Below are 25,977 nucleotides of genomic sequence, written 5' to 3' on the forward strand. Positions count from 1 at the left end.
GACCTCTTGCATCTGGGCTGAGCGAAGTATCTTCAATGTTTTCTCCATGGGTTTAAGAAAGGTTTTAACCTCTAATGTGTCAGATATGTCTTCGCTCCACTGTGTTATAGCATCCGTCCAGATTTTTTCTGGTTGGTTCGGGAGAAGGACCGTGTATATATATATCTTAGTCTAAAAGGGCCTGTGGTGCTAAGTATGAATATCGATTTCAATACATCTGATATTTCTGAGTTTTTCATAGGGGCTGGTAATGATTGTACATAATGCCTCACTTGGAAGTACATAAACATATCACTATTGGGTACCGCATATTTGTCTTTAATAGCCTGGAATGACAATAACTTCCCCCCCCCGGATCAAACACATCTTTTATTGATAGAATACCCTTGTCTCTCCATCTTTGATATCCTGATGAAGCCAGTCCAGCTGGGAAAGACGGGTTGCCCATCAAGGGTATAAATCTGGTGACCGTGTGGTGTCTACCCAGCTTTTTATTCACCTGTACCCATGTCCAAAATGTGTCTGCGAACATTATGTTTTTGAGGATTTCTGTCGGGATTTCTTTTCTCGGCAAATGTAGCAGTGCGGCCAATGAGTAAGGGGCTACCAATTCTCTCTCAAGTGCACTATGCGTGTAGGAGTGTCCATTATGTAACCAGTCCAAGATATACCTGAAGAACACCGCCTGGGTGTATGCCATAATATTTGGGACTCCCAACCCTCCCTCTGCCTTTTTTATGAATGTCTTGTGTCGGGCTATGCGTGGTTTCTTCCCCTGCCATAGGAATTTAAAGAAGCTGGCATTAAGTTTGGCTATATCTTTCTTTGTTATTCTGATGGGTAGCATTTGTATGCAATATGATAATTTGGGGGATATTATTGATTGTAGGGCTGCCGCCCTGCCCATTAGGGATAAAGGGAGATTTCTCCAGTTTTCTAGCATGTTAGTGACTTTGTTAATTATTGGGGTATAGTTCTCTCGGTATAACTTAGACAGGTCTCCTGTTACAGTGATTCCTAGGTATCTAATGGATTCTCTAGTAGTTTTAAAACTTTCAATTATTGGAGATCTCCCCTGGGATGCCTCTTGGCCGCTTAGCCTCAGGATCTCGGACTTGCTCACGTTAACCCTATATCCCGCGAATGACCCGAATGATGTTATTATGTCTAGTATAGCTGGCATGGAGGTCTCTAAATCTGAAACAAATAGAAGCATGTCGTCAGCAAAAAGACATATTTTCATTATTGTTTCTCCTATTTTAATCCCCTTGTAGCCCTGACTGGCCCGCAGTGCCACCGCCAGTGGCTCCAGTGCCAGTGCGAATAATAAGGGAGACAGGGGGCAGCCCTGTCTAGTTCCCCTCTGTATCTCAAATGGGGTGGAGATATAACCATTGCAGGCGGGTGCCAATATAAATTTTTGAGCATATCTATAAATAGAGGAGGGAATCCATATCGGGACAGGCACTCAAATAAGTGATCCCAGGTGACCAGGTCAAATGCCTTCTCTGCATCTAATGATAGAATTGCCTGGTCCCCTGGGTCACCCTTGTTCCTCGCACTCTGGATCACCGCCAGGACTTTGCGGACGTTTACTACTGAGTGCCTGCCCCAGATAAATCCCGTCTGGTCTGGATCAATTACTTTTGGCAAAATATATTTCATCCTTTCTGCTATGATTTTGGTTAGCAACTTATAATCTACGTTGAGTAGTGAGATTGGTCTATAAGCTCCTGGATCCTCCTTATCTTTTCCTGGTTTGGGCAGTACCCTCATCACTGACACATTTTAAAAGATCCACAGGTGAAGCTAATTATTTCACTAGAGACCTGCAAAACATGCACTGTTGGGGGTACTTGAGGACCAAGGTTGAGAACCACTACACTAAGGAACCAGTTATGTTCAAAATAATATTTACTGCATTTAAACAGCATTCAATCATGTGCAACTTTTCTGTTAATCTGGCCAAACTCTTCTTTATTCTAGTTATGTAACCTTAATTTTTCAATGAATCCTTACATGTTGCATAATTTGTTTCATCATTGTGACCTTTCTACCTTTGTCCCTGACGCTGGTGCTTTGTGTGCTTTCAGGTCTCCACTGTCATCAGTAGCATTCGGCAGGTATCCAAAGTTGCCCTGAAGGAAGATTCAAAACCCAGCAGAGATAGCGAAGATGCCTTTTATAACTCGCAGAAGTTTGAGGTTTTATACTGTGGGAAGGTGGTAATTGTTCACAAAAATGCTCCATCTACCCTTGTTGATGACTGCATTGAGAAATTCTCTCAACATGAACGCCAGCGGCTGAAACTGCTGAATGAACAGAGCAGTATAGACTCAATTTCGGACCTTACAGAGGCTGAGACTGATTTCCCAATGTCTCCATCTGATAGTACATTTCAAGAGGACACTGAGACTAATGCCAATTCTGCCTCCAGAAGCAACCCATGTATATTTAAAGTAGGTAGCCAGAGCAATATTTCTAGTATGCGGGTAACCTTTCCTGAGCGGATTCTAGAAGACTCAGGCTTTGAGGACCAGCAGGAGTTTAGAACTAGATGTAGTAGTGTCACCATCCAAAAGAAAGTTAATGATGGAAAGTCACAGTCAAGACGAAGACATGCAAGTGCACCAAGTCATGTACAACCATCAGACTCTGAGAAGAATAGAACCATGCTCTTTCAGGTATGTAACACATAGAAGGTTCATGTGACTAGCCTGCTGTCCTTACTTACATCTTCATATCTTCTAGCTAGTCCCATTCAATAAAGAAAATATCCGTGTTTCATTTGCTGTAGATGTTGTAAAGCTTCATCATGTAAGCACAATCACACAGAGGTTTGATAATATCAAGCGCATTCATATGGGCCAAATGTGTTCTCTGTGTGCCTCTGCGATGGTTGTGGGGGCATTATGCAGCTTGGTTTTCCTTGCACCAGATAGAGGAATACAGGAAAATGAGTGAATATTTCTTACCATAATAATGTGCTTAGCCAGATATTGCAGCTGCACACAGCAAGTAGTCAGTTCCCTCATAGGTAGGATTGACCCCATAGATAGATCAGTAAATAAGTTAAATTCTGTTACCATGCTTTCAGTAAGCTTGTAGGCCTAGTGCCCGTAGACTTTACAACAATATATAAGAGTAGAACCTTCTTTTCTTCTTCTTTTAACAGACCGATAGACACTATTTGCCAAAGGTTTTGTAGTGGTTTAAGATCTGGTAACTGTGGCGGCCATTAGAATACACTTATTGTCATGTATGTAGAACACATATTTAGTTAGGCTTCTAAACAATACTTATTGGGTATTTAAGAGGTTTAATTGGTCCATTTGACATTTTATCCTGCCAATATCAGTACGCCTGTGCCCAATAGGAGTCTAACTCAGTGTGATCTTCTAGTGTTGTGGCTACTTCAAGGCTTGACATCCTGTGCATCTTAAAGATGCTTTTCTGCATACCACTGTTCTAATGCATGGTTGGTGGCTTACTTGTGCATTCCTGTCTGCTGAAACCAGTCTATCAATCCTGCTTTCATTGGTCTCATTAACATGGCTTTTGATCCAATAGAGCTGCTGCCTACTGGATGTTTTTGTACATTGCTGCATCCAAGGATCACCTCAAATGGCCAATGTTGTTACAGGTGATACTGTACATAGCAAAGGATCGCACATTCATGCAGGAGATGTCTACTTATACCAGAAGCCTTCTGCAATACCACATTCTAGCATCTCTGTTGCTTTCAAGGAAGCAACCGTTACTGAGGGGTAGATGCCTGAAGCAGTAATAAGGGAGGAGAAGTGATAAAGTGCCTGCTACTTTATCACTGGCCAATCAGCTCCTAACTGTCTATTTTTAAACCCAACTGATCGGTGATAAAAGTACCAGCCATTTTATCACTTATCCCCCTTATTACTGCTTCATGCATCTACCCCTTAGTTAGCTAAATCCAACCATATCTGAATACCCCCTTCAAGTATTGAGTTGCTGCCACATGATTGGCTAATACCCCTTTCCCACTGCAGGCTTTACACGTGTAAATGCCGTTTTTTTAGCCTTTTTAAACGGCTAGAGCTGCAGTGGGAAAGCTCCAGGTTGCTTTACACGGGTAACAAATACCGGTTTTTGTTACCCGTGTAAAAAGCAGTGTTTTTACCGTGTTATAGCCGTTTTTTCGGCAGTGGGAAAGGGGTAGCCCTTTACCCGTTAAAAAAAAAACCGGCATGGGGTCCCCCCCACTGCCGAAACCAGCACCAGGCTGAAGGAGCCGGGGCTGGTAATAAAAAATCAGGAAACCCGACAAATAGGGGTTCCCTGATTTTTTACAACCAGCCCCAGGCTCCAGGTCCGGGGCTGGTTCCCAAAATACGGGGGACAAAATGACTAGGGGTCCCCCGTATTTTAAGAACCAGCCCCAGGCACAACCAGCCAGCAGGGTAATGCCACAGCCGGGGGACACTTATGATATAAGTTCCCGCGGCCAAAGCATTAACCCTACCGACCAGTCAGCCTGGCCAGGGGCCCTGGGGGAGTGGGGACCCCCCCAATAAAGGGGTCCCCCCCCTCCAGGACTTACCTGACCAGGCTGAAGCCTGGTGCTGTCCCCGGTGACCCTGGAGCGGTGGTCACCGGGCTGATGGTATTGTGTAAAAAATAGAATAAAAACCATTGTCTTTTACTGGTGAACTATGAGTCCCAGCAAGCCTCCCCCGCAAGCTGGGACTTGGAGAACCACAAGTCCCAGCCTGCGGGGCATTAAAGGGCCCGCTGGGTCTTGTAGTTCCACAGTAAAAGAAAGAGTTAAATAAACACACTGACACACGTGAAAAATAAAAGTTTAATACATACATAACACATACATACTGATACTTACCTATCTTGAGCCCGTAGGTAGCCCTGGTCCTGATGTCCTGGTCCGTGTCGGCGTCTGTATCCAGTCGGCATCCCTGTCGGCGACGGCGTCGGCGGTCCGGAGTCCGAAGAAATCCATTTGGGAAGCTGTGGAAGGAAATCCTACTCACCTGTCCCAGCGCGACGTAGTCCAGGTAAGGTCTTTGCAAAAAAAACAAACCGACACCCGAACCAGACCGGACTGACGGAGACACACGTGTGTTTGTTTACATCGTGCGGCTCCGCCTCCCGAATGCCGCTATTGGCCGCCTTGCGGCCTAGCGGCTCCTGATTGGCCGCTAGGCCGCAAGGCGGCCAATAGCGGCATTCGGGGGCGGAGCCGCACGATGTAAACACACCGTGTGTCTCCGTCAGTCCGGTCTGGTTCGGGTGTCGGTTTGTTTTTTTTGCAAAGACCTTACCTGGACTACGTCGCGCTGGGACAGGTGAGTAGGATTTCCTTCCACAGCTTCCCAAATGGATTTCTTCGGACTCCGGACCGCCGACGCCGTCGCCGACAGGGATGCCGACTGGATACAGACGCCGACACGGACCAGGACATCAGGACCAGGGCTACCTACGGGCTCAAGATAGGTAAGTATCAGTATGTATGTGTTATGTATGTATTAAACTTTTATTTTTCACGTGTGTCAGTGTGTTTATTTAACTCTTTCTTTTACTGTGGAACTACAAGACCCAGCGGGCCCTTTAATGCCCCGCAGGCTGGGACTTGTGGTTCTCCAAGTCCCAGCTTGCGGGGGAGGCTTGCTGGGACTCATAGTTCACCAGTAAAAGACAATGGTTTTTATTCTATTTTTTACACAATACCATCAGCCCGGTGACCACCGCTCCAGGGTCACCGGGGACAGCACCAGGCTTCAGCCTGGTCAGGTAAGTCCTGGAGGGGGGGGACCCCTTTATTGGGGGGGTCCCCACTCCCCCAGGGCCCCTGGCCAGGCTGACTGGTCGGTAGGGTTAATGCTTTGGCCGCGGGAACTTATATCATAAGTGTCCCCCGGCTGTGGCATTACCCTGCTGGCTGGTTGTGCCTGGGGCTGGTTCTTAAAATACGGGGGACCCCTAGTCATTTTGTCCCCCGTATTTTGGGAACCAGCCCCGGACCTGGAGCCTGGGGCTGGTTGTAAAAAATCAGGGAACCCCTATTTGTCGGGTTTCCTGATTTTTTATTACCAGCCCCGGCTCTTTCAGCCTGGTGCTGGTTACGGCAGTGGGGGGGACCCCACGCCGTTTTTTTTTTTTAAATTCTCCCCCCCCCCCCCTATCTTTACACTGCTTAAACGGGTTTTTAAACGGGTAAGTGTGAATGTGACAAAAACAGCTTTTAAACGGTAATTTACCGTTTAAAAGCTGCAGTGGGAAAGAGTCTTATGGCTCTTACCCGTTTAAAGACCCGTTTAAAAAAAACGGGTCTTTACCCGTGTAGGCAGTGGGAAAGCAGCATAAGTAGATATTTTTATTAATGATCTGGTATACTAATAAAGTGGACGTAGAGTATATATGGAACTATTGGCATAAATAAAGCTTGTCAACAATATTGAGACATCTGCCTTCTGTGATCCCCATTGGGCATATTGACATTTTGTCTACAAGCGCTCCACATGCCAAATCTACAGGTGTGTCCTCATACATCATATATTTCATGTTTTCTTTTTAAATGGTATTGCATTTGTACTTCTTTTTTTTATTCCATTTAGCTTTCATTACTGTATCAATACTATACTATAATGTGTGCCATTGTATTTTTACTATTTCTTTTTCTGGAGATTTTACATCTTGTTATATTAATGTCAATGCTGCAAGGGGTGCTGCGATTCTGCAAGCCTTCAGGCTCATATATTTACCATATATTTATCTAAGTCGCCAATAACTTTAACTGTGGATAATAGTCTCTTGTTTCAGTGCGGTACAGGTCGAGTATCCCGTATCCGAATATCCGTTATCCGAATTATTCCGAAATACGGACATTCCAGAAAGTGAAAAAAAATTTTTTTTTTGCTAAAAACTCACTGGGGACATTTGTAACAGCACTACTGAGGACATGATATGTAACTGGCATTATATATGTACAAGACAATGATTGCTTGGCATTCAAATTCAGTGCTGAGATAGTACACACATTTTGTTTCACGTTTTGAAACCTTGTTTTTTGAACAATTAAAATATATTTGTGTGTATTTTATGTGGTAATAAAATATATTTGTGTGTATATTATGTGTTTATACAGCATAAATGCAAGATACTTCAAAATACATCATTGAAATATTAAAATATTCCGAAATACGGAATAATCCGTTATCCAAAATTCTCCTGGTCCCGAGCATTTTGGATAAGGGATACTCAACCTGTATTGTGGTAAAATACATAACACCCACACAGTCTAATATACATAAATTATGTATGCAGCAGCACATTTATTGCTGGTGTAGGATAACCAGACTCTATACATAATGCATGGATACCGTTTGTGTGTGTGTGTGTGTGTGTGTGTGTGTATATGTGTGTGTAAAATATAAATATAAAATGTGAACTCTGAATGCATTATATGAGCAACTTTTCATGTTGTGTACTGAATATATCTATATTTGACATTTTGAAATATTAATATTTCAAATCCTATTAACATTGCTTTTATAGGTTGGAAGGTTTGAGATTAATCTGATAAGTCCTGATACAAAAACTGTGGTGCTGGAAAAAAATTTCAAAGACATATCTTCATGCTCCCAGGTATGTGTCTGTTTTTATCAAACTTGGTTTGTATAATTACTGTATGTTTAGTCTTCTCCAGACATATTGTGGGTTAGGTGTTCCCTGCGTCTACAATCCCCAGGAAACATTGAGTGTACACCTGTATGTGTTATGTATATCTGTATTATCACTGTTTAACTGTTACCTAAACGGCTGTTGCACAGCAATCCAAATCAAATTCCTAGTATACGCAAGTATACCTGGCCAATACAGCTGATTCTGATTAAATAAGGATGTTTCTTAAAGGATAAACGGCCTACAATTTACAGTGCGATAAAACAAATACTATACCGTGATAGTTCCCAAACTTTTTGAAATCACAGCACCTTGGTATCGCATGCGGTACCTTGCATGCGATACCCTGCCACCTCACCCAGCAACTGCCGGGATTGCATACGATACATTGTATGGGGTCCTTTTGCATACAATGTATAGTATGTGATCCCAGCAAGGGCTATGGGCTGCCATAAATATACATGGCAGCCCATAGGATCTGCAACTGCGATGCAAGGCGCGCTAGAAGGCCCCTTGCATTGCAATCGCAGGAAAATGGCATACGATGTGTCACTTTTCATGCGATCCATCCCAGCAATGCGTCACAATCGCATAAAAATCTCACTAGAAGATGACGGCCTTTAGAGTATCTGCATTTTTTAACTGCACCCCCAAAGATACTTTTTTTTACTGAGACATTTGTTACAAATTCTTTCATTATATAAATTGTGCCTACCTTTTATCCCAAGGGTCAGTTATGTGTGCTTCTGATTATCTACCTGTTTTATGATTGGCAGCCACAGCTACTGTATCCCTTTGACCATACATAATTTGTCTGAACCACCAACCTGGGTGCCCTGGCGCACAAACAGTTCGGGAACCACTGCTATACAGTATACAGGATTATCACTACTTTACCTTTAGGAATATGTTTGTGTCATTCTATCCATCAAGTCATATGTAGGCTTCTGTAATACCTAAACAAGTTTTAAAATACATAATTAAGCAGCAGTTAATTTTTCTTCTTTAGATGTATACAAAGTCACAGCCGCTGCTGAAATACCCGCTGCTGCCCGCAATGCTTATTCACACAGGCGTGCTTGTGGAAAGTGCAAATATTCACATCACTTTGTATCAATCTAACCCACCACGTTCACTCGGGTGAAGGTGAATGGATTAAGGATTTAGTTTCTCCTATTGAATTCATAGATTATTGTAAGAGGCTTTTGGATTACTAGCTAACAAAATCTAAATGAAAAGCAACATGGTATTTAAGAGACAAATTGCAACATAATAAGGCAGACTTATGTTATACAGAACAATTGCTATAAAAAAAAGATACCTACAGTATGGCATCGTGATTTTGTCTGTTCAAAGATACCATTTCTTAGTAAATTCAATAATGTGATCGTACAGAGAACATGTTTCACTCCATACTTTTATGTTACAATATTTCATTGTAATTTTTCTTCTTCATGTTTCCCAGGGTATTATGCATATTGATCACTTTGGTTTTGTTTGCCGCGAATGTGGGGAGTCGGGTGTAAGTCAGTATATTTGCTACGTCTTCCAGTGTGCCACAGAAGCATTGGTAAGTACTGTAGTAGTCATGGCATGGTCTGTGAGGTGCTATTATGTTACCAAGTGTAACACATACGTTTTATTAGAATCAGTATAAAAAGATGTGTTTTTAGAAATTTAGAAAACTTATATATGCTTAAGTGTTATGAAATCAATTTTCTTAGCCAAGCAATAAAAATTAGATTGTAGGTGTGGCCAGATGCACCACCCCGAGCAAAGCGATCAGACTTTTTTTTTTTATCCCACTAAATCTAGGGCAATAGGAAATTCCCTTTTACTGTCAGTAATCTTCAAGATGCAGTCATCTAGAAGAAAATATATTTATTGTTCAGGCAATCTTCAAAAACTCTTCTGCTATGTAAGTATTGCTGGGGTACAGCATACAGATATCCACAGCAGTACAGCATTTCTTGCTGTCACTTAACATACTTATAGAACAGGCCTCCTTTTATCTTAATGCAGCATACAGTACCACAAGAGGTAGTTGTACCCTTTGGTGTTTACTCAATCAACTTAAGTGCATGTGCCAGGCTGCAGACTTTTAACGTTGTCCCTTGCTCGACAGCCGTGACCCTGTCCCGGATTCAATGTCCTGCCTGCAGTGGGACGAGAAGGGGGCGTGGCCACTAGTTGCTGCCAGGAAGAGGCGAGCTGCAGCCGACTGCTTGTGAAGTCGGGCTCGTTCTGCCGAGCTCCCCTGTTCAATGCTGTCAGGGAAGACAGCAATGAATAGGGCCCAGCGGCCATCTCCCCCTCAGGAGATGGTCGCCGGTGATTGAATACCCCCCTAAGACTACAAGAGAAAGCAGTCCGTCTTCCTAGGAGAGAACTGGGGGACTCAGGAGCCCCCAGAGATCTCTGTATTCCCAGGGAGAGAGTAAGAGCATTTTTACTTTATATACTTTTCAAACCTTTTTACATTGTAAAATATACAGTGAGCCTGTGCACTACAACAGGCTATCCACACTGGAGCACTGCTGCTCAAATGCAGATATTGTAGCTCAGTGCTGCATATTTACATATTGTAATGATCAATTATGCCGATTGTCTGCTGTGTACCCTCAATTGTGCACTCCTGTGGATGACCTACATTATCGCTTAATTGACCGGACTGTGCAGTGCTGCAGTCAGTTAATTTTTTTAAGTGATGCTAAGAAAACAGCAAAACATATAGACAAGTAACTGGCCAACATATAATAGCCTTACAAATATGGCTATTAGTTTAAAAAAAAAATGTATTAACAAAAAATAATAAAGAAAAAAACCTATTATATGGGTCTAGTGTGAGACCAGCTCACTCCAGGTCAGGTATTTGCCTTTGGTACAGAGTGTACCAAGAGTCCCAAATTAAATGAAATTTCTTTACACTGTCATTTAGGAGGGCCGTAATGTACTCCATAGAGGCAAGATATTGCTTCCATTGAGTCGCTATTAGTATTTTTGCTGCATTGAATAATTGAAGGCACAATGAATTCTGAGATTTAGATAGGTAATCAAAAGGTTTACTAAGAAGGGTATGTAGAGGGTCTTTAGGAATAGATTGACCAATTATTCCCGATGCCAACTGCATTACGTCGTCCCAAAATGTACATATCACTGGGCATTCCTACCAAATATGGTGGAAGATACCAATATGCCCACATTGTCTCCAACAAGATTCTGAGGAGCCTGTTCATTGTTAATAAACTTTAAAGGAGTTCTCTCTAATGTTGGTGTTAATTGAGAATTTGCTCATGTATTGCCTCAGATTGGACCAGTCCTTGTCACCCAGGTGTACCAGTCAGTTAAATTGTATAGTGTGTGTGTGGTTGTTCAGTGTAATGAAGAAAGAAACTAAGTATCATTCCAACGTTAATTACATTGTGTATTATGTACCATCATTTTTGAATGGTTCAGAACTTAAAGGAATCTGCCCTGAGCAATGGCAAAATTTGCTGGTTGTTCAGGTGTGTACCCAACCTAAGACTTGTGCCATGAGGCATATTGCAGCATAGGTGACAGAAATGGTTTGGAACCCTGCGGGCAATGAGGTAACAGGGAGAGGGCAGAATCAGGTGAGAAGATTAGCCAGATTTGGAACCAGGAAGTCACTAAATGGAGCAGTTCAAGAGACTCGTCAGACAGAACTGATAAAAACACAAGAGAAAGTATGGCAGGAGCAGACGCTGGAGATCAGTCAGTTAGCCTAATACATACAGAATAGTGTTCAGAGACTTCCTTTTACAGGGAGGAGGCTCCAAATGTTATGTCACATCGCTAGGTCCTTTGAAATGTAATATATAATGGCATCCCAATGGAAACAATCATCTGCAACCAGAGCCACCAGCAGCTTCTGGGAAGCAGAGGAGAGGCCGGTGCTTCCCAAATCAGCCAGGAGAGAGACTTATACCCCTTTTACACCAAGAAATAACCCAGGTCGGACCCATGTCAGCATTGGTGTAAAAGGGGTCAACCCAGGTCCAGTAACACTGGTCTCCTACCCAGGTCCTGACCAGGGTTGAACACTGGTTGGACCTGGGTCGTCGGCGGTGTAAATGGTACCAACCCAGGTTGGGACATCTGGGTAGTGCTGAAAGGATACCAGAAGTGCTGGACGCCTTTCCACAGTGCGCTGCAGTGGCAAAAGACAGCAGCCAGGAAGGATACGGGCAGTGCACACAGAAATCATAATTGGATGCAGTATAATTATATTATTATTATTATTATTATTCTATTTTTTTTTGGGGGGGGGGGGGGGGGGAGCACATGGGAGATTCGGTCTGCTGCTGCAGTGGAAGGGGCTGGGGAGAGCACATGGGTGATGCTGTACTTTTATACCGCTATGCTTGCTTGAGCAGTGAATACAACTTTTTGAAAAATATTTTACTAAATAAAATAAAAAACATTTTTCAGTGCTAACTTGTCATGTCTTTTAATTTTTATTTTAAATCATTGAGGGAAAGTTGGATGGCAGTTTATCCTAAAATGGACATTTTTAATGTCATCCATAGGGAAAAGCAGTGCTGACCCAGGTTCAGTGTAAACGGTGCAGACCTGGGTCCGACCTGGGTCACAGTGCTGTATGAAGCTGGGTCCAACCCTGGAAACTCCCATGCTCAAAGACCAGGGTCCGACCAGGGATTTTGGTGTAAAAGGGGTATTACAGTATGACAGTAAGGGGAAATATATTGCTGCAGGTGCTTCCCACATATTTGCTCATGGCATGTACATGAGCAATGTTTAATCCAATTTTAATGTATACATGAGGGGATATTATGAGGGGATATTATGAGGCAATTGTACATGTTATTCGCTTGGCTGATCACCAATGACTTTGTCCAATGGATTTGAAATGGCAAATAGAATCAATGCTGAACCAGGTTGTAGCATTGATTCATGTTGTCGGTTTAAAATGGTCAACAGAAGTTTAATAAATCTGCCCCTTAATGTGTCAAACTTTTTTTTCATATAAAGAGTTGCTATTTTGAACCATGACACTTTTAGGTACATAAACATTTGTTACACTATTAAATGAAAAAAAGCATGATGTGTTAAACTGAGGTAATTTATATGAATGATCTCTTTATATAGTTTGCATTATACAATCCGTTTCTTTGACATTCATGTTTTCACATACCTCTATAAAATAGTATGTTGTGTTCTTACTTGTCAGGTGGATGAGGTCATGCTGACCTTGAAGCAGGCATTCAGCACTGCTGCTGCACTACAGAACGCCAAGACACAGATCAAGCTTTGTGAGGCCTGTCCTATGCACGCACTGCACAAACTGTGCGAGAGGATAGAAGGTAGAAATGTCTCCAATATACATATGGAAATGGGGTACTGATAACAACGATAGTGTAAAGGCCGACATGGGAGCATAGTTGACCCAGGAATGGTCTACACATGAAAGTCGTTATGCATTTTCCAAATTTTGGGGGGCTGTCAGTTTGTGGATTTGAGCACATGGACCCCCAATTACTGTGCCACGTACTTGAAAGCGCCAAACCAGTTGCCCTTCTCCACTACCGCTGCACTCTGCACACATTCTTGTTCATAGGTCATGTGGATGTCTAAGCATTATGATTATAAATAAAAAATAATAGAAAAAAATCACGAAAAACCCATTCCAGCCATTACCGTCAGTCTATTATCCATGTTAACCTAATGCATGAGGACCAATAGTGGTTGACCTATGAACTGTTGGCGCAAAGTCTGCATCCCCCAGATTGAGGGGTAGATGTATGAAGCAGTGATAAGAGAGAAGTGATAAAGTGCCTGGTACTTTTTCAGCGGCCAATCAGCTCCTGACTGTTAAGTTACAGGATTTGAAAAGGGACAATTAGGAGCTGATTGGCCGGTGATAAAGTACCAGGCACTTTATCACTTCTCCTACCTTATCACTGCTTCACCACAGATATCGATTTTGGTAATGACATTGGCGGTGGCCCAGGGTGAATCACATAGTTTATACTATACACACTGAAAGATATTGTTAAGCAGGGTTGCCTACCCTTCCGGAATGGCTGGGAGGGTCCCGGAAATCGGGTCCCCCTCCCGCCCCCTGAAAGGGGGGGCAACACTCCCGCAATTCCCTTCATCTCCCGCGAACCCCCCTCCTGGTGGGGGTCCGCCGGTCAAATGACGCAATCGCATAATTTTAGCCCCGCCCCCCGCAGTGCAATGCCTGAAATACAGGCATTGCACTGTGGGGGCGGGGTAAAATGACACACTCGCACTAGACACCCCCCCGATCGTGCAACCCGTCCATGGCTCCACCCTCGGACCGCCCCTTTCCCCCTCCCAGCGATGGCACCGCCCCCCAGCTTCTGTGAGGCATGAGCTTGCTGCCCTCTCCCGGCAATGCCTCTCTCCGGTCTCCCGCAAAGGGGAGATGAGAAGTCGGCAAGTATGTTGTTAAGTGACTTCACCCGCTCCTCATGCTAGCTACCAAAATGTATTGCATGTTAGCAGACTGACTGGGGTTGTTAAAGATGAGGGGGAATGCGCATCATTAATGACATTGAGAGTACACCCTAGACAAGATTTTAAAAGATATTGTGCAGAAGGCCCGGGCTTTAGTTTCTCATATATTTCACTGCAGACTTTGTTAAAAAAATGTTTTGCTTTACTGAGACATTTTACTCGGCTAGTTGTATAGATACGTTGCACGTTTCTCTTTTACGTCTTCAGTGTGTACATAGCCTGAATATCACTGTCTTGATTTGATTCCTAGGGCTGTATCCGCCTAGAGCGAAGCTGGTAATACAAAGACAGCTGTCTTTGCTCTCGGACAATGATCAAGCTGACATTTTTGAAAGAGTGCAGGTAGGTATCCTTTGTTCGGTTAACCTTACCCACAGATATATTTATAAGTAAAGAGTATAATAAAAATATTTTCTTTAATTATATTATTGAATTTAAGAATATATTGTTTATTGTACACATTGTGTCCCATTATCATTACTAACTGTGTGTCTGCTTTTGCACGTGTCAGAAAATGAAAGCTACCAGCGAGCAAGAAGAGAACGAACTGGTCATCCTTCATCTGAGACAACTATGTGAGGCCAAGCAGAAAACTCATGTTCACATTGGAGAAATGCAGCCGGTAAATCAAATGCATTCAGCCATATGGCTATAGTATGGCGTCCGTTCTGAATGGAGAAACAAGTTAGCGTCACATATTTATAACTGCAAAATCTATAACAGTGTATAAATAACTTTGGGGCAAATGTATTAAGGAGAAGAAAAAGACTAGCACAGACTCTCTATTTACATATTCCACATTTCTATAACCAACATGCTCAATATAAATGGACCTGCCACGTCCAAACAGTGTCTCTAGTTGGTGGTGCTCCCGTGAGTCATAAGTCGGTAAACTCACTCCAGAAGAAAAAAAGATGACTCTCTTTGTCGGGGCACAACTTTTAAAATCTATTGATTTTTAATGATATGCATTAAAACAAGAACCCGTGCTCATCGCCACAGATTATGTCACTGTTCATAGGTACAAATACATAGGGGGAATATTTTTTTAGATTTTTATAATGCAATTAATAGTGAAAAGGTACAAACAAAGTGGTACTGAGGATAGCACCAAATTTTGTGAATGTGTCAGCCTTGATCAAAAAATGGTCTCAGATCAGAAATGGTGGCAGATGTATTAAGCCTGGCAAATAGATAAACTGGGGATAAAATGGAAGGAGATCACGCACCAGCCAATCAGCTGTGTTTGAAATATGACAGTTGGGAGTTGATTGGCTGATGAATTATCTCCTTCCACTTTATCTCCAGTTTATCTCTTTGATAGGCATAATACATCTGCCTCTAACCTAATTAACTCATTTAAAATTCAACTTTGCCATTTGTGAATTTGAAACATTAAAACTTAGTGCTGAATGGTGCCTATAGCTTCACAGCATGGCTGATATCATACCTCATTAAATGTGACATCGAGAAATGATCCGTAAAGAAGAAGGGTCAGATCTGACATTTATTTCTGTGCATGTTTTCAGAAAAATGAAATTACATTACATCAAATTACTTTCTTGGACTTATTCCCAGTATAAATGTGTGGACCTCAGTGCCCGTCGGCTCTAGAGTTGATGATTAACAAACGTCTGCAGAGCCATTTCTCTTTAAAGGAAAAAAGCACGTTATATTCCAACGATCCATCTGTATTTTACTGTAGTATGCATTAAGATAGAGATAAAGAAGCTGAACAATGTAGAGAGGCTTATTGTCATTCATATTTGGCTATAATGTATTCTGGAGACAGATCTATTTTGGCTGATCCAAAAGTAAACCTATTTGCTATGTGCTAGAAACCTGACAGATTGAAGGCAAACACAGAGCGCATGAGAGGGAGCTTCTTCCTGCAGGCCATTAGGGCCCTCAACCAGACCTCCTAGTACCGAGACTTTCTTTCTTTCCTTCTGGACCTACCCGACACATTCTCTCTACACTCTTCCTCAGCCGAAGTAATGTAGGACAGTTGTATAAAAAAGCATTTCACTACATATTGTACTATGTATGATTTTTGTATGTGACAAATAAAAAAAAATTGATTTGAAGTTAACAAAGACCCTCAGCTATATATTTACAGTGCTAAATATGTGACAAATGACTGTTAATGAATGCGGCAAACTGCAGATACAAAATCTGCATCTTTTACCTATATTCCAATGGACATATATGCCAACAATGAAACATCAACAAATACTATACCTTCAGACTGTTACTTTTCTATAATGCAACTGTATACAGGTTGAGTAACCCTTATCCAAATATCCTTTATCCTTTTTCTTGCTAAAACCTTGTGGGTACATCTGTAACTAGCACTACTGGGGAAATTATATTTCACTTGCACTAAATATGTGCAAGAAAATGATTGCTTGGCATTTAAATTGTCTGAGGTATTATTCAAACTTTGTTTCAAGTTTTAAAAACTAGTTTCATGCACAAATAAAATACCTCATTCAAATATAAAAATATTCCAAAATAAGGAATAATTCGTTATACTTCTGGTCCCGAACATTTTGGATAAGGGATACTCAACCTGTATTATAATTGTGCAGAGTTGTGTGTTTATTTCAATTTTTTATCTCCCTATAACCTGTTTTCAGAGTTCATCAAGCAGCTCAATCCCAGAGAACACTGCTCCCAGTGGACGATTCAAGCTGGATGTTCTGAAGAATAAGGCTAAGAAATCCTTGACAAACTCGCTGGAAAATATCTTCTCAAGGGTATGATTGACTAATTTCTTTCTTTCATTTTGAACTGATTAGCATATCTTAGCACTCTGCATACTTTAAAAGATATGTATGCAAATTATCAATGCTCCAGAGGGAGACCAATCACATAGTAATGGGTTATACACTTATGTAACACTTTCTCAGGAGGGTTGCTGACTTTTTCTGTCTTCTCTCTGGCAGAAGCCCGGAGAGGAGACTTCCAGCTGCTGTTCGGGGGGGAGTTGATTTTATATAGTGTGCCGAGCGCAGCGAGCCACCGTGCCCGAAGCGTGGCGAGCGCAGCATGCCCCGCGAGGGGACGCGGCCTCATAAGAAAAACGGGAGCCCAGATATTACATAAGTACCGGCAACCCTGCACTACATTTTACAATGGCTAACTATTAGCCTATCTCTTCATTTATAATAGGGAATTACTAATATGATCTGCCAAGCCTTTAATGTACAGTAGTTTGGTGTTGTAAAATAATTCGTATTAAGAGGACATTACTCTAACGGCCCCCATACACTAGTCCGACTTGTCCTAAGGACAAGTTGGACCCAATTTCACCTGAGCTCCCCAGCAGCTCCCAGGTAAAGCACATTTACGATATGGCACTCGATGTGCCATTTTTACATGCGATAAATCAAATGCAATTCATTGCATGTAAAGACTCCCGGGAAAAATGCAGCGTCAGGAGATTTAAAAAACAAACTGGTGAGCGGCGGGTCCTGGGCAGCAGCGGGTGACGGGCTGTGCTGAACGCCCAGAGGGTGGGGTTGACCTTGCAGCGGTGGGCAGTGTCAACTGTCGAGAAGTGCCGAGCAGCAAGTACCAGGCGGCCAGCGGCAGCATCATTTTCTTTTTTATTCAAAAGACAGGCTGGCCGTGGATTGCTTGAGAGTGCTCTCACTCTCAGCCAATCCAAAAGAATTATGCTGCCGCTGACCACCAGGCACTTACCGCTCAGCGCTTCCCGACAGTGGAGACTGCCCGCCACTGCAAGGTCACCCCCACCCCCAGGGTGCTTCACTGCTAAATACACACCTACTAAATCAGACCGATCACATTGCGTGTGCTAAAGAGCATCCGTGATGTGCCGTTGATGGGTCCGATCCGACAGATTTTATATGCAGGACGTTCAATCTCCTCCTTAGTGTAAACCCCCCCTCCCTACTGTCCTTTATGGTGATGTTGGGAGTGAGTTGAATAATATAGTTACCATCGTTTTTGGGAGGTTACCAAGGCAACCCAGGAGACTCTCTAAAAAGCAGTTAGGCAAGCAGAATGACCGTTGCCCCGGGGTGGCTGTTTGAGAGGAATGAGATGTGAGAAGTAAAGGTGCCCATACACGCACCGATCCCGGCGTGCGTTCTGGGCTAAAATAGCATTGCATGCCTTGTGCATGCGTTGTGCATGCAAGGCAATGCGATGAAAAGCAAGTACAAAAAGTATGTGCAGCACATACGTTTTGTACTGTGCGATGAGGTGCCGTGGGAGCGCGCACCTCAAAGCACAGATCGCACCGGCTGATACAGGCTGAGTATCCCTTATACAAAATGCTTGATACCAGGTGTGTTTTGGATATAGAATTTTATGGGATTTTGAAATATGCGCATACCCAGGATATGTTAGGTGTACACCATATACACCTTGGGACAGTTGTATTGATTCTTGGAGAGTGGTAAAGTAGAGAGATATAGTATCAGCCAATCCACTCCGGTAATTTTTTGAACACGTCCTGTAATATGACCGATAAGAGCTCATTGGCTAGTACTTTATCACTCTCCAAGGCTTAATATAGGTTTAATTCAGGCCCCCTAGCCTGAATGTAATTGTTTACGATATTCTTAAGATTTTGGTGCATGAAACAAATTGTGTATACATTGAACCTTCAGAAGGCAAAGGTGTATCGGTCTAAAGGTGCCCATACACGGTACAATTGCTGGGTGCGATGAGATGCGCGCTCCCGCCACACATCCATTGTATTGCAAAACCTATGCAATGTGATGCGATCTAGTCCAAATTGTATACAATAATTGTACCGTGTATGGGCACCTTCAGTCCGTGCTCAAAAAAGTTCTGACTTTGGTTAATTTCAGAATATTTAATAAAGAATGTAGTGGGATGCAGCAGGGAGAAGTAGTGCAGCTAACAGAGAGTCTCAGGCACTGTCAGAAGGAGCGCAGTAGTGTCAGTGATCCCAATGAGTGAACATATTGACTCCTCATTTTAATAGATAGCTGTAGCTGCAGGGTTATCTTCTTCCTGCTGGGAGGCCCTGGCCAGGTCACTGTTGTCCACCTCCAGCCTCAGCTGCAGCCCCTGCTTGGCCCTTAGCAGCCAGATGTAGAGCTCCAGATCCACCCTGTCTTAGGTAGTGTCCATCTATCTGGCTTCCTGCATGCAGAGAGGAACCTACACCACCAGTAATGCTGCACCATTGTCACAAGGTCACATGGTGCTATAAGAACACAAGAAGAGAAGAATGTCCTTTTGTGAGGTGCACCTAATCGAAAGAATCTAAAATATAACTTTTATTTATTACATTTATAAAAGGCTGCGATACTTTAAAACCATGTAACAGACAAGGGTGGGTAAACACACATTAAAAATGGGGTGGCTGGCAGGTGCTTGCTGATAAGAGCTGGAATATACTGATTTAATTATATTTGCAAGGATGGCAGTGTGTAGGGCCAATGTGCGACCAGTTATGTCTCTGGTACTTGGTATGGCTCGGCTAATAAGTCTGGCTGGTTGCCCTATTATATTACCAGATATGTGCTCAAATATGCTACCACAGTTGCCGTGTTTATGCTAATCACAGGCAATAATAAAACACTGAACTGCAGCTAGGGTAATTTTAGCTCTCCTGTATGTCTGCTATTATTTCAGACAGACCTGGACACACACCAATCCGTGTGTGGTCGGAGGGTAGTGGGGGTATTTTGCTGTATCAAATAGCGCCTAATCAGCAATTCCACCCCTGTGTACTAGAGTCCCAATGGGGGGTACCACTAGTTTGAGCACCAGTAGACTGTAAGCCCTAACAAGGGCTATCGAGTCTGACCACAGCTGCACATCAATCAAAATGCATTGTAAAGAAAATAATAAATCTATCAGCAAGACACTGCTGCCTGCACACCGCTAGCGGTGTGCAGGCAGCAGTGTCTTGCTGATAGATTTATTATTTTCTTTACAATGCATTTTGATTGATGTGCAGCTGTGGTCAGACTCGATAGCCCTTGTTAGGGCTTACAGTCTACTGGTGCTCATACTAGTGGTACCCCCCATTGGGACTCTAGTACACAGGGGTGGAATTGCTGATTGGGCGCTATTTGATACAGCAAAATACCCCCACTACCCTCCGACCACACACGGATTGGTGTGTGTCCAGGTCTGTCTGAAATAATAGCAGACATACAGGAGAGCTAAAATTACCCTAGCTGCAGTTCAGTGTTTTATTATTGCCTGTGATTAGCATAAACACGGCAACTGTGGTAGCATATTTGAGCACATATCTGGTAATATAATAGGGCAACCAGCCAGACTTATTAGCCGAGCCATACCAAGTACCAGAGACATAACTGGTCGCACATTGGCCCTACACACTGCCATCCTTGCAAATATAATTAAATCAGTATATTCCAGCTCTTATCAGCAAGCACCTGCCAGCCACCCCATTTTTAATGTGTGTTTACCCACCCTTGTCTGTTACATGGTTTTAAAGTATCGCAGCCTTTTATAAATGTAATAAATAAAAGTTATATTTTAGATTCTTTCGATTAGGTGCACCTCACAAAAGGACATTCTTCTCTTCTTGTGTTCTTAGTCCATTTATCTTGTCCTGAGGTAGCACACCCCTACTTGTATCCACATTTTGATCATCTGTATTGAGGGGTCCTTCCTATTTTTCAGTCCTGTGCGATCACCCCAAAACCCCCCTCCCTTCCTGATCACATGGTACTATAACATGCAGCTCCTCACAGAGTTGGTTTATCGGAGAGAGGCAGTGGTCCTCACAATTAACTGAGGCCATAGGGGGGCCAACGGGGCTCGGACCCCTGTGTTACGGCTGTTGTAAAAGCAGTACCACACTAATCCGCTATGGTAGCTAGAGCACCAGGCAAGATTTAGTTTCAGAGCGCTGTGGGAAAGACCGAGGTCTCAGGCGGCGATTGGATGAAGTGACAATGCCAGCAGTGATTGGTTGGGGAGATGCTGAGGATTTTTATTTGCTGCTGCAGCGCACAGAAGATGAGCGATTCACAGCAGCACGTCCGTCACTTCCTGCAGTGCGTACAAAGTTTTATAGTGTATGTTCCACAATGTGACTAAGGGGAAGATGTATCAAAACTTTGACATTATATAAAGTGAAGAAATTGTCCATAGCAACCAATGAACTTCTGTCCGTTTATAGACTGTTGTTCTAGATAAATGATAGCTACAAATGGATTGGTTGCTATGGGCAACTTCTGTACTTTTTCTCTCTCTAAGGTTTCATACATCTCTTTTTAAATAGTTGATGTGTGAGGTGAAGGGAGTTTCCTCTGCCAGGAGAAGGTCAGATGTCAGAGAGTGTGGAAAGACCATTACCTCTTTGGCTTAGACAGAGATGGGAGTCTGATTCAGAGATGGATGTATACATACAAAATATATGTAATATATACAGTATGCTGGCCTGTTTTCTGGGATTTGTCAGGGTTGCATGTATCAGGCGCAGTGCTGCACTCAGAACTCGGCATAGTCACAAAGTCCTCCTAAGCCCGGCAGTCTCCCTACTCCCATTGGCTAGTTTCACAGCACATATATTACATAAATCATAACACGTATTTTTTATAGTGCAATGGGGGAACTGCTCAGCACATATATAGTCTGAGCTGCAGCCGCCGCTGGTTAGAGAGGATCAAAACTAGGGGTATTTAACATGCGGCCCTCCAGTTGAGGAATCCATTCCAGCATGTCCTTCCCCAGTTTTCCCATGCCTTAATATAAAAAATGTGTAAGGGATGCTTCATTCCACAACAGCTGGAGGACCACATGTTGAATACACCTGTAAAATGAGAGTTAAAAGCTGATTGGTTGGTTCTTTACCTCTCTGCTTTTATTCTCTAGAGGTATTTCCCCATTATCATATGTCTTACCTATTCATTATTTAGAAGAAAATACAGGGATGGGATCATAGCTCATCATACCTTTATACTGTATGAGGCCTTGGCAGTTTTACCAAGCCAACCTAGGGGTGGATTTATTGCTTGAATTAATAATGAGTCACTAGAGTCACTGCTAGAAATAGATTAGGAATTGAGAAGAAGCTAGTCTCATTGATGTTTCTTAAATGTACTAAATATACACTATGCGCACTGCCTCCTGTGTACACTATACTGAAAACTCTGTAATCGAATTTTTGTATTTATAATCCTCTCCCTTGCAGGAATATTGAGTAATTGATGAACCCTTAATTGAAATAAAAGACAATTGATTGTGGCATTTTTCTGCAGGGAGCGAGTCGCATGAGAGGCAGGCTGGGCAGTATGGACAGCTTTGAGCGCTGCAACAGCTTCACGTCTGACAAGGTACACGATCCCTTATATGATATGAATAGAAGTCTTGTGACAATTGACTTAACGGTAACCCATATTAGGGCTAGATGCAACAAAAGCTTCAAAAAGTGATACATTGGAGAGTGATAAACAACTAGCCAACCAGCTCCTAACTGTGTTTGAAAAATGTGGTTTGTTTGTATGTATGTAGAGAAGAAACAAAACTCTTGTGTGGGAGCACACTTTCCAGGGGAACGATGGCCTAGCTTCCAAAATCAGAAGAGTTCGGGCCTCTCCTGATCTTGGAAGCTAAGCAGTGTTGGGCCTGGTCAGTACCTGTTCGGGAGACCACCAGGGAAGACTTGGGTACCGTATTATACTAAACCCATTTTTTTCAGCTGCAGAACAACTTACACAAAAAATAAGCACTCGCATCATTTCTATAATGGACCTATGATTCTATCGTAACATTTTCGTACAAAAAATTTAGGGATGAGGCAAGAATGTATGATGGTCCTGCCATTTTGCCTATTTTATTTTTTCTTGTGTGGTGATATTATATCTCATTTGTTGATATTTAATCGACAGAACCTTAAATAATATCCGTAAAAAGGATTTTAGGTAAATTTATAAAGACTCTTCCCTTGTAATTAGTTTAATGCATAGCTACTATTGTTTTTTATACTGCTATCTGGAAGCTATCGTTCTCCTGGGAAGTGTACTGCCACACAACAGTTTTTTTTCCTCTCTACATACAAACATACCTGTATTATCTACTCCTGGGAGCATCACTGTCCGCCACAGTATATGCACCAATAATGCCATTTGAGGTTTGCTAGGCGACGTACCTTTTTGATTTGATTTATACTAATCAGAAAGTCAGTACAGACCGGGTCATTTACATTCACTTCTTCTATATGCATAGAATACTTGATGCAGTCCTTCCATCTGCTTTTCTTAGCATGAAAAAATTCAGGGCAGATTTTATTAAGCCTGGTGAAGTGATAAATTGGCTGGTACTTTATCACCAGCCAATCAGCTCCTACCTGCCAAGTTACAGGCTGCATTTGAAAATGACAATTAGGATTATATGGCTGGTTTCAGGCTTAATAAATCTGCCTCTGAGTTAAAAGCTGATTGGCTGGTCATTTCTCATTTTTCACTTTATCACTTTTTTTTTTTTTTACCAACAATATATTGTATTGAATTTTTTCAACAAAAAAAAGGAATAGGATACAGAAAAATAGAGATGGGGAGGGGGGGGGGGGGGCATGGGATGCACACAACAGTAATAATATAAGGATGCAATCTTTAACTGTACAGAGCATAACATAATGGTCAACATGAAAATAAGACAATATACTAAACGTAGGAAATATGACGTTAGGGAAATGGGGGAGTATAGCCTGACTGTATCAAGAAGTAGGTGCTTCATTCAGACTAAACTGCAAGGGAGACGTTCCGGAGGGTTGAGGTAACAGAGCCGCTCCTTCACCTTCTGTAATATAGTTATGCCATGCCATCCATTTCACAATTGGGGAGGAGGATGTGGAGGAGTATGGAATAAATTCAGTTTCCATTGTAAAGTGGAATTGGATTTTATGGAAAACTTTTATCACCAGCGGAGGTAAGGGGTTTTTCCATGCTTGGGCTAGTGTGGCCCTTGCCGCGATACACATTTGTCCCACTTTATCACTTTTTGAAGCTTGGTATATCTGACCCTAGGCGTTACTATTTATATTTTGTGTGATCACAGGATGTTTTATCACCATATTAATAACTGTTTAAGTTTCCAGCATTAGTGTTTTTAGTGTACTGTACTTACTATAATTGCACTTTGTGAAAATATTGAAATATTTTCCTTCCTTTTGATAGTCACATTACTAAACTTCCTGTTTCATGTAACATGTGGTTCACAGAAGACAACACCTACACGTCTCCTTCACCCCATGTGAAAGACACAATAGCAGCATGATTCTGTTGTTCTTCTAGCGTAGTCTTACCAGCCTTCATCATAATAATAGACTGTTTTCCAGGATATTATACTGACAGGACAGGAAACGTGTGTCCAGGAAACCAGCTAGTTTGAACAAAAAGTCAGAATGCATTATTATTCGCTACAAAACAGCCCTTCAATGCAATACAGTTGTCGGGCAGCATTTGGTGCTCTCTCTGCACTTTTCTTTCTATACTCACTCTAAATTAGCATCAGGAATATACTTACGGTGACTCTGGAAAAGATCACATCCAGCATTGAATCATCTCTGTTTATAATTTGGGGGAAGGATCCCTAACATCTTGTCTTACCACAGGACGGCTCACCGGGAGATTCCCCACCTGCAACGCCACCGTCTTCTCCCGTTTCATCTTCCTGTCAGGCGTTTCCAGAGGAGGATCCAGACTCTCCCCAGTTACGCCGACGGGCACATACTTTCAGCCACCCTCCATCCAGTGGCAAGAGGAGGATAACCTTTCCTGACACAAAGTCACCAAACAGCAGGTCCCCCCTTCAGAGACAGCACTCACTAGCCTGTGATGGGACATATAGCAGGTCAGTTACAACGTATTGTTCAAGGATATACAGTATCATGTATACTACTTTTGCAGTGCCATTGTTTTCCTTCTCCTCTTATTAAACTTGGGATTTGCCTTATTAACCCTTTGAGTGCCAACATTGCCTTAAGATATGTGCAAAATATCCTCTAAAACTGCTGTAGTCGAGGAAGGGTGCCGGACAGCTCCCCGACAGTCGGGATTCCGACAGTCAATACTCCGACGTCGGAATCCCGACTGCTCCCTTGTGGGGGTGCATGACCCCCATAGAGGGAGAATAAAATAGGCCGCAGGGGGCTTCATTGTGCTCCCCCTGCTGTGCAGTCGGGATTCCGACGTTTGAGTAATGACTGTCGGAATCCCAACTGTCGGTGAATTATACCACACCCTCGAGGAATATGAATCACTTTAGTTATTGCCGGCGAATGACCTGAACTCAATTAATTGAAGATTGAGAGAGGCTGGCATTTTTAGCAGATATTTTGCACATCCCTCACCACAGCATTGGTACTCAATGGGTTAATGTGCACACATTTACCTGAGGTACATTGTTTCCATTTTAGGTGAAAGAAGTTGCTTTAAAGTCAAGTGTAGACTAAAAAGTTAGAAGAAAGATTGTTGGATTTATATCAAAGGTTATTAGCATTTAGCCTGTATTCAATTAAAAGGAATGAGAAAAGTTTAAACAGTAGTCCTCCTAGTTTAGTGCAGATGATTTCAGATGATATGCAGGTAATCACTTAAAATTTCGGTTTTGTGTACTTTGTTGTTTGGATTAATGTATATGATGTATATGTGTAATGTTTCCTGAATCGCAACTACATAATTGGTAACATGAAATGTCCTGTTTATAAGCTTTTCAGTAGCAGTATATGGTGTGAGTAGGTCACAGTAGCCAAGAAAACTCGATTTAGAGGCAGTTTAGTTAGACCTAGGGTAT

General features: G+C 42.4%; 1 protein-coding gene across 4 annotated transcripts in view; it reads left to right on the forward strand.

Annotated features, from left to right (window-relative positions):
* Positions 1-25,977, forward strand: part of TBC1D4 (TBC1 domain family member 4) — a 135,384-nt gene that overhangs the window by 61,221 nt on the left and 48,186 nt on the right. For all 4 annotated transcript variants that reach the window (XM_083168855.1, XM_083168856.1, XM_083168857.1 and 1 more), the window contains 9 exons: positions 2,094-2,684; positions 7,546-7,635; positions 9,137-9,241; positions 12,884-13,016; positions 14,447-14,538; positions 14,708-14,818; positions 16,836-16,955; positions 22,443-22,517; positions 24,797-25,035. In XM_083168855.1, the coding sequence (XP_083024981.1) occupies positions 2,094-2,684; positions 7,546-7,635; positions 9,137-9,241; positions 12,884-13,016; positions 14,447-14,538; positions 14,708-14,818; positions 16,836-16,955; positions 22,443-22,517; positions 24,797-25,035 (1,556 nt within the window). The remainder of the gene's footprint in view (positions 1-2,093; positions 2,685-7,545; positions 7,636-9,136; positions 9,242-12,883; positions 13,017-14,446; positions 14,539-14,707; positions 14,819-16,835; positions 16,956-22,442; positions 22,518-24,796; positions 25,036-25,977) is intronic.

This window comes from Crinia signifera, chromosome 2 (assembly GCF_055691185.1).
Source record: "Crinia signifera chromosome 2, ASM5569118v1, whole genome shotgun sequence".
In the NCBI taxonomy this organism is placed as follows: domain Eukaryota; kingdom Metazoa; phylum Chordata; class Amphibia; order Anura; family Myobatrachidae; genus Crinia; species Crinia signifera.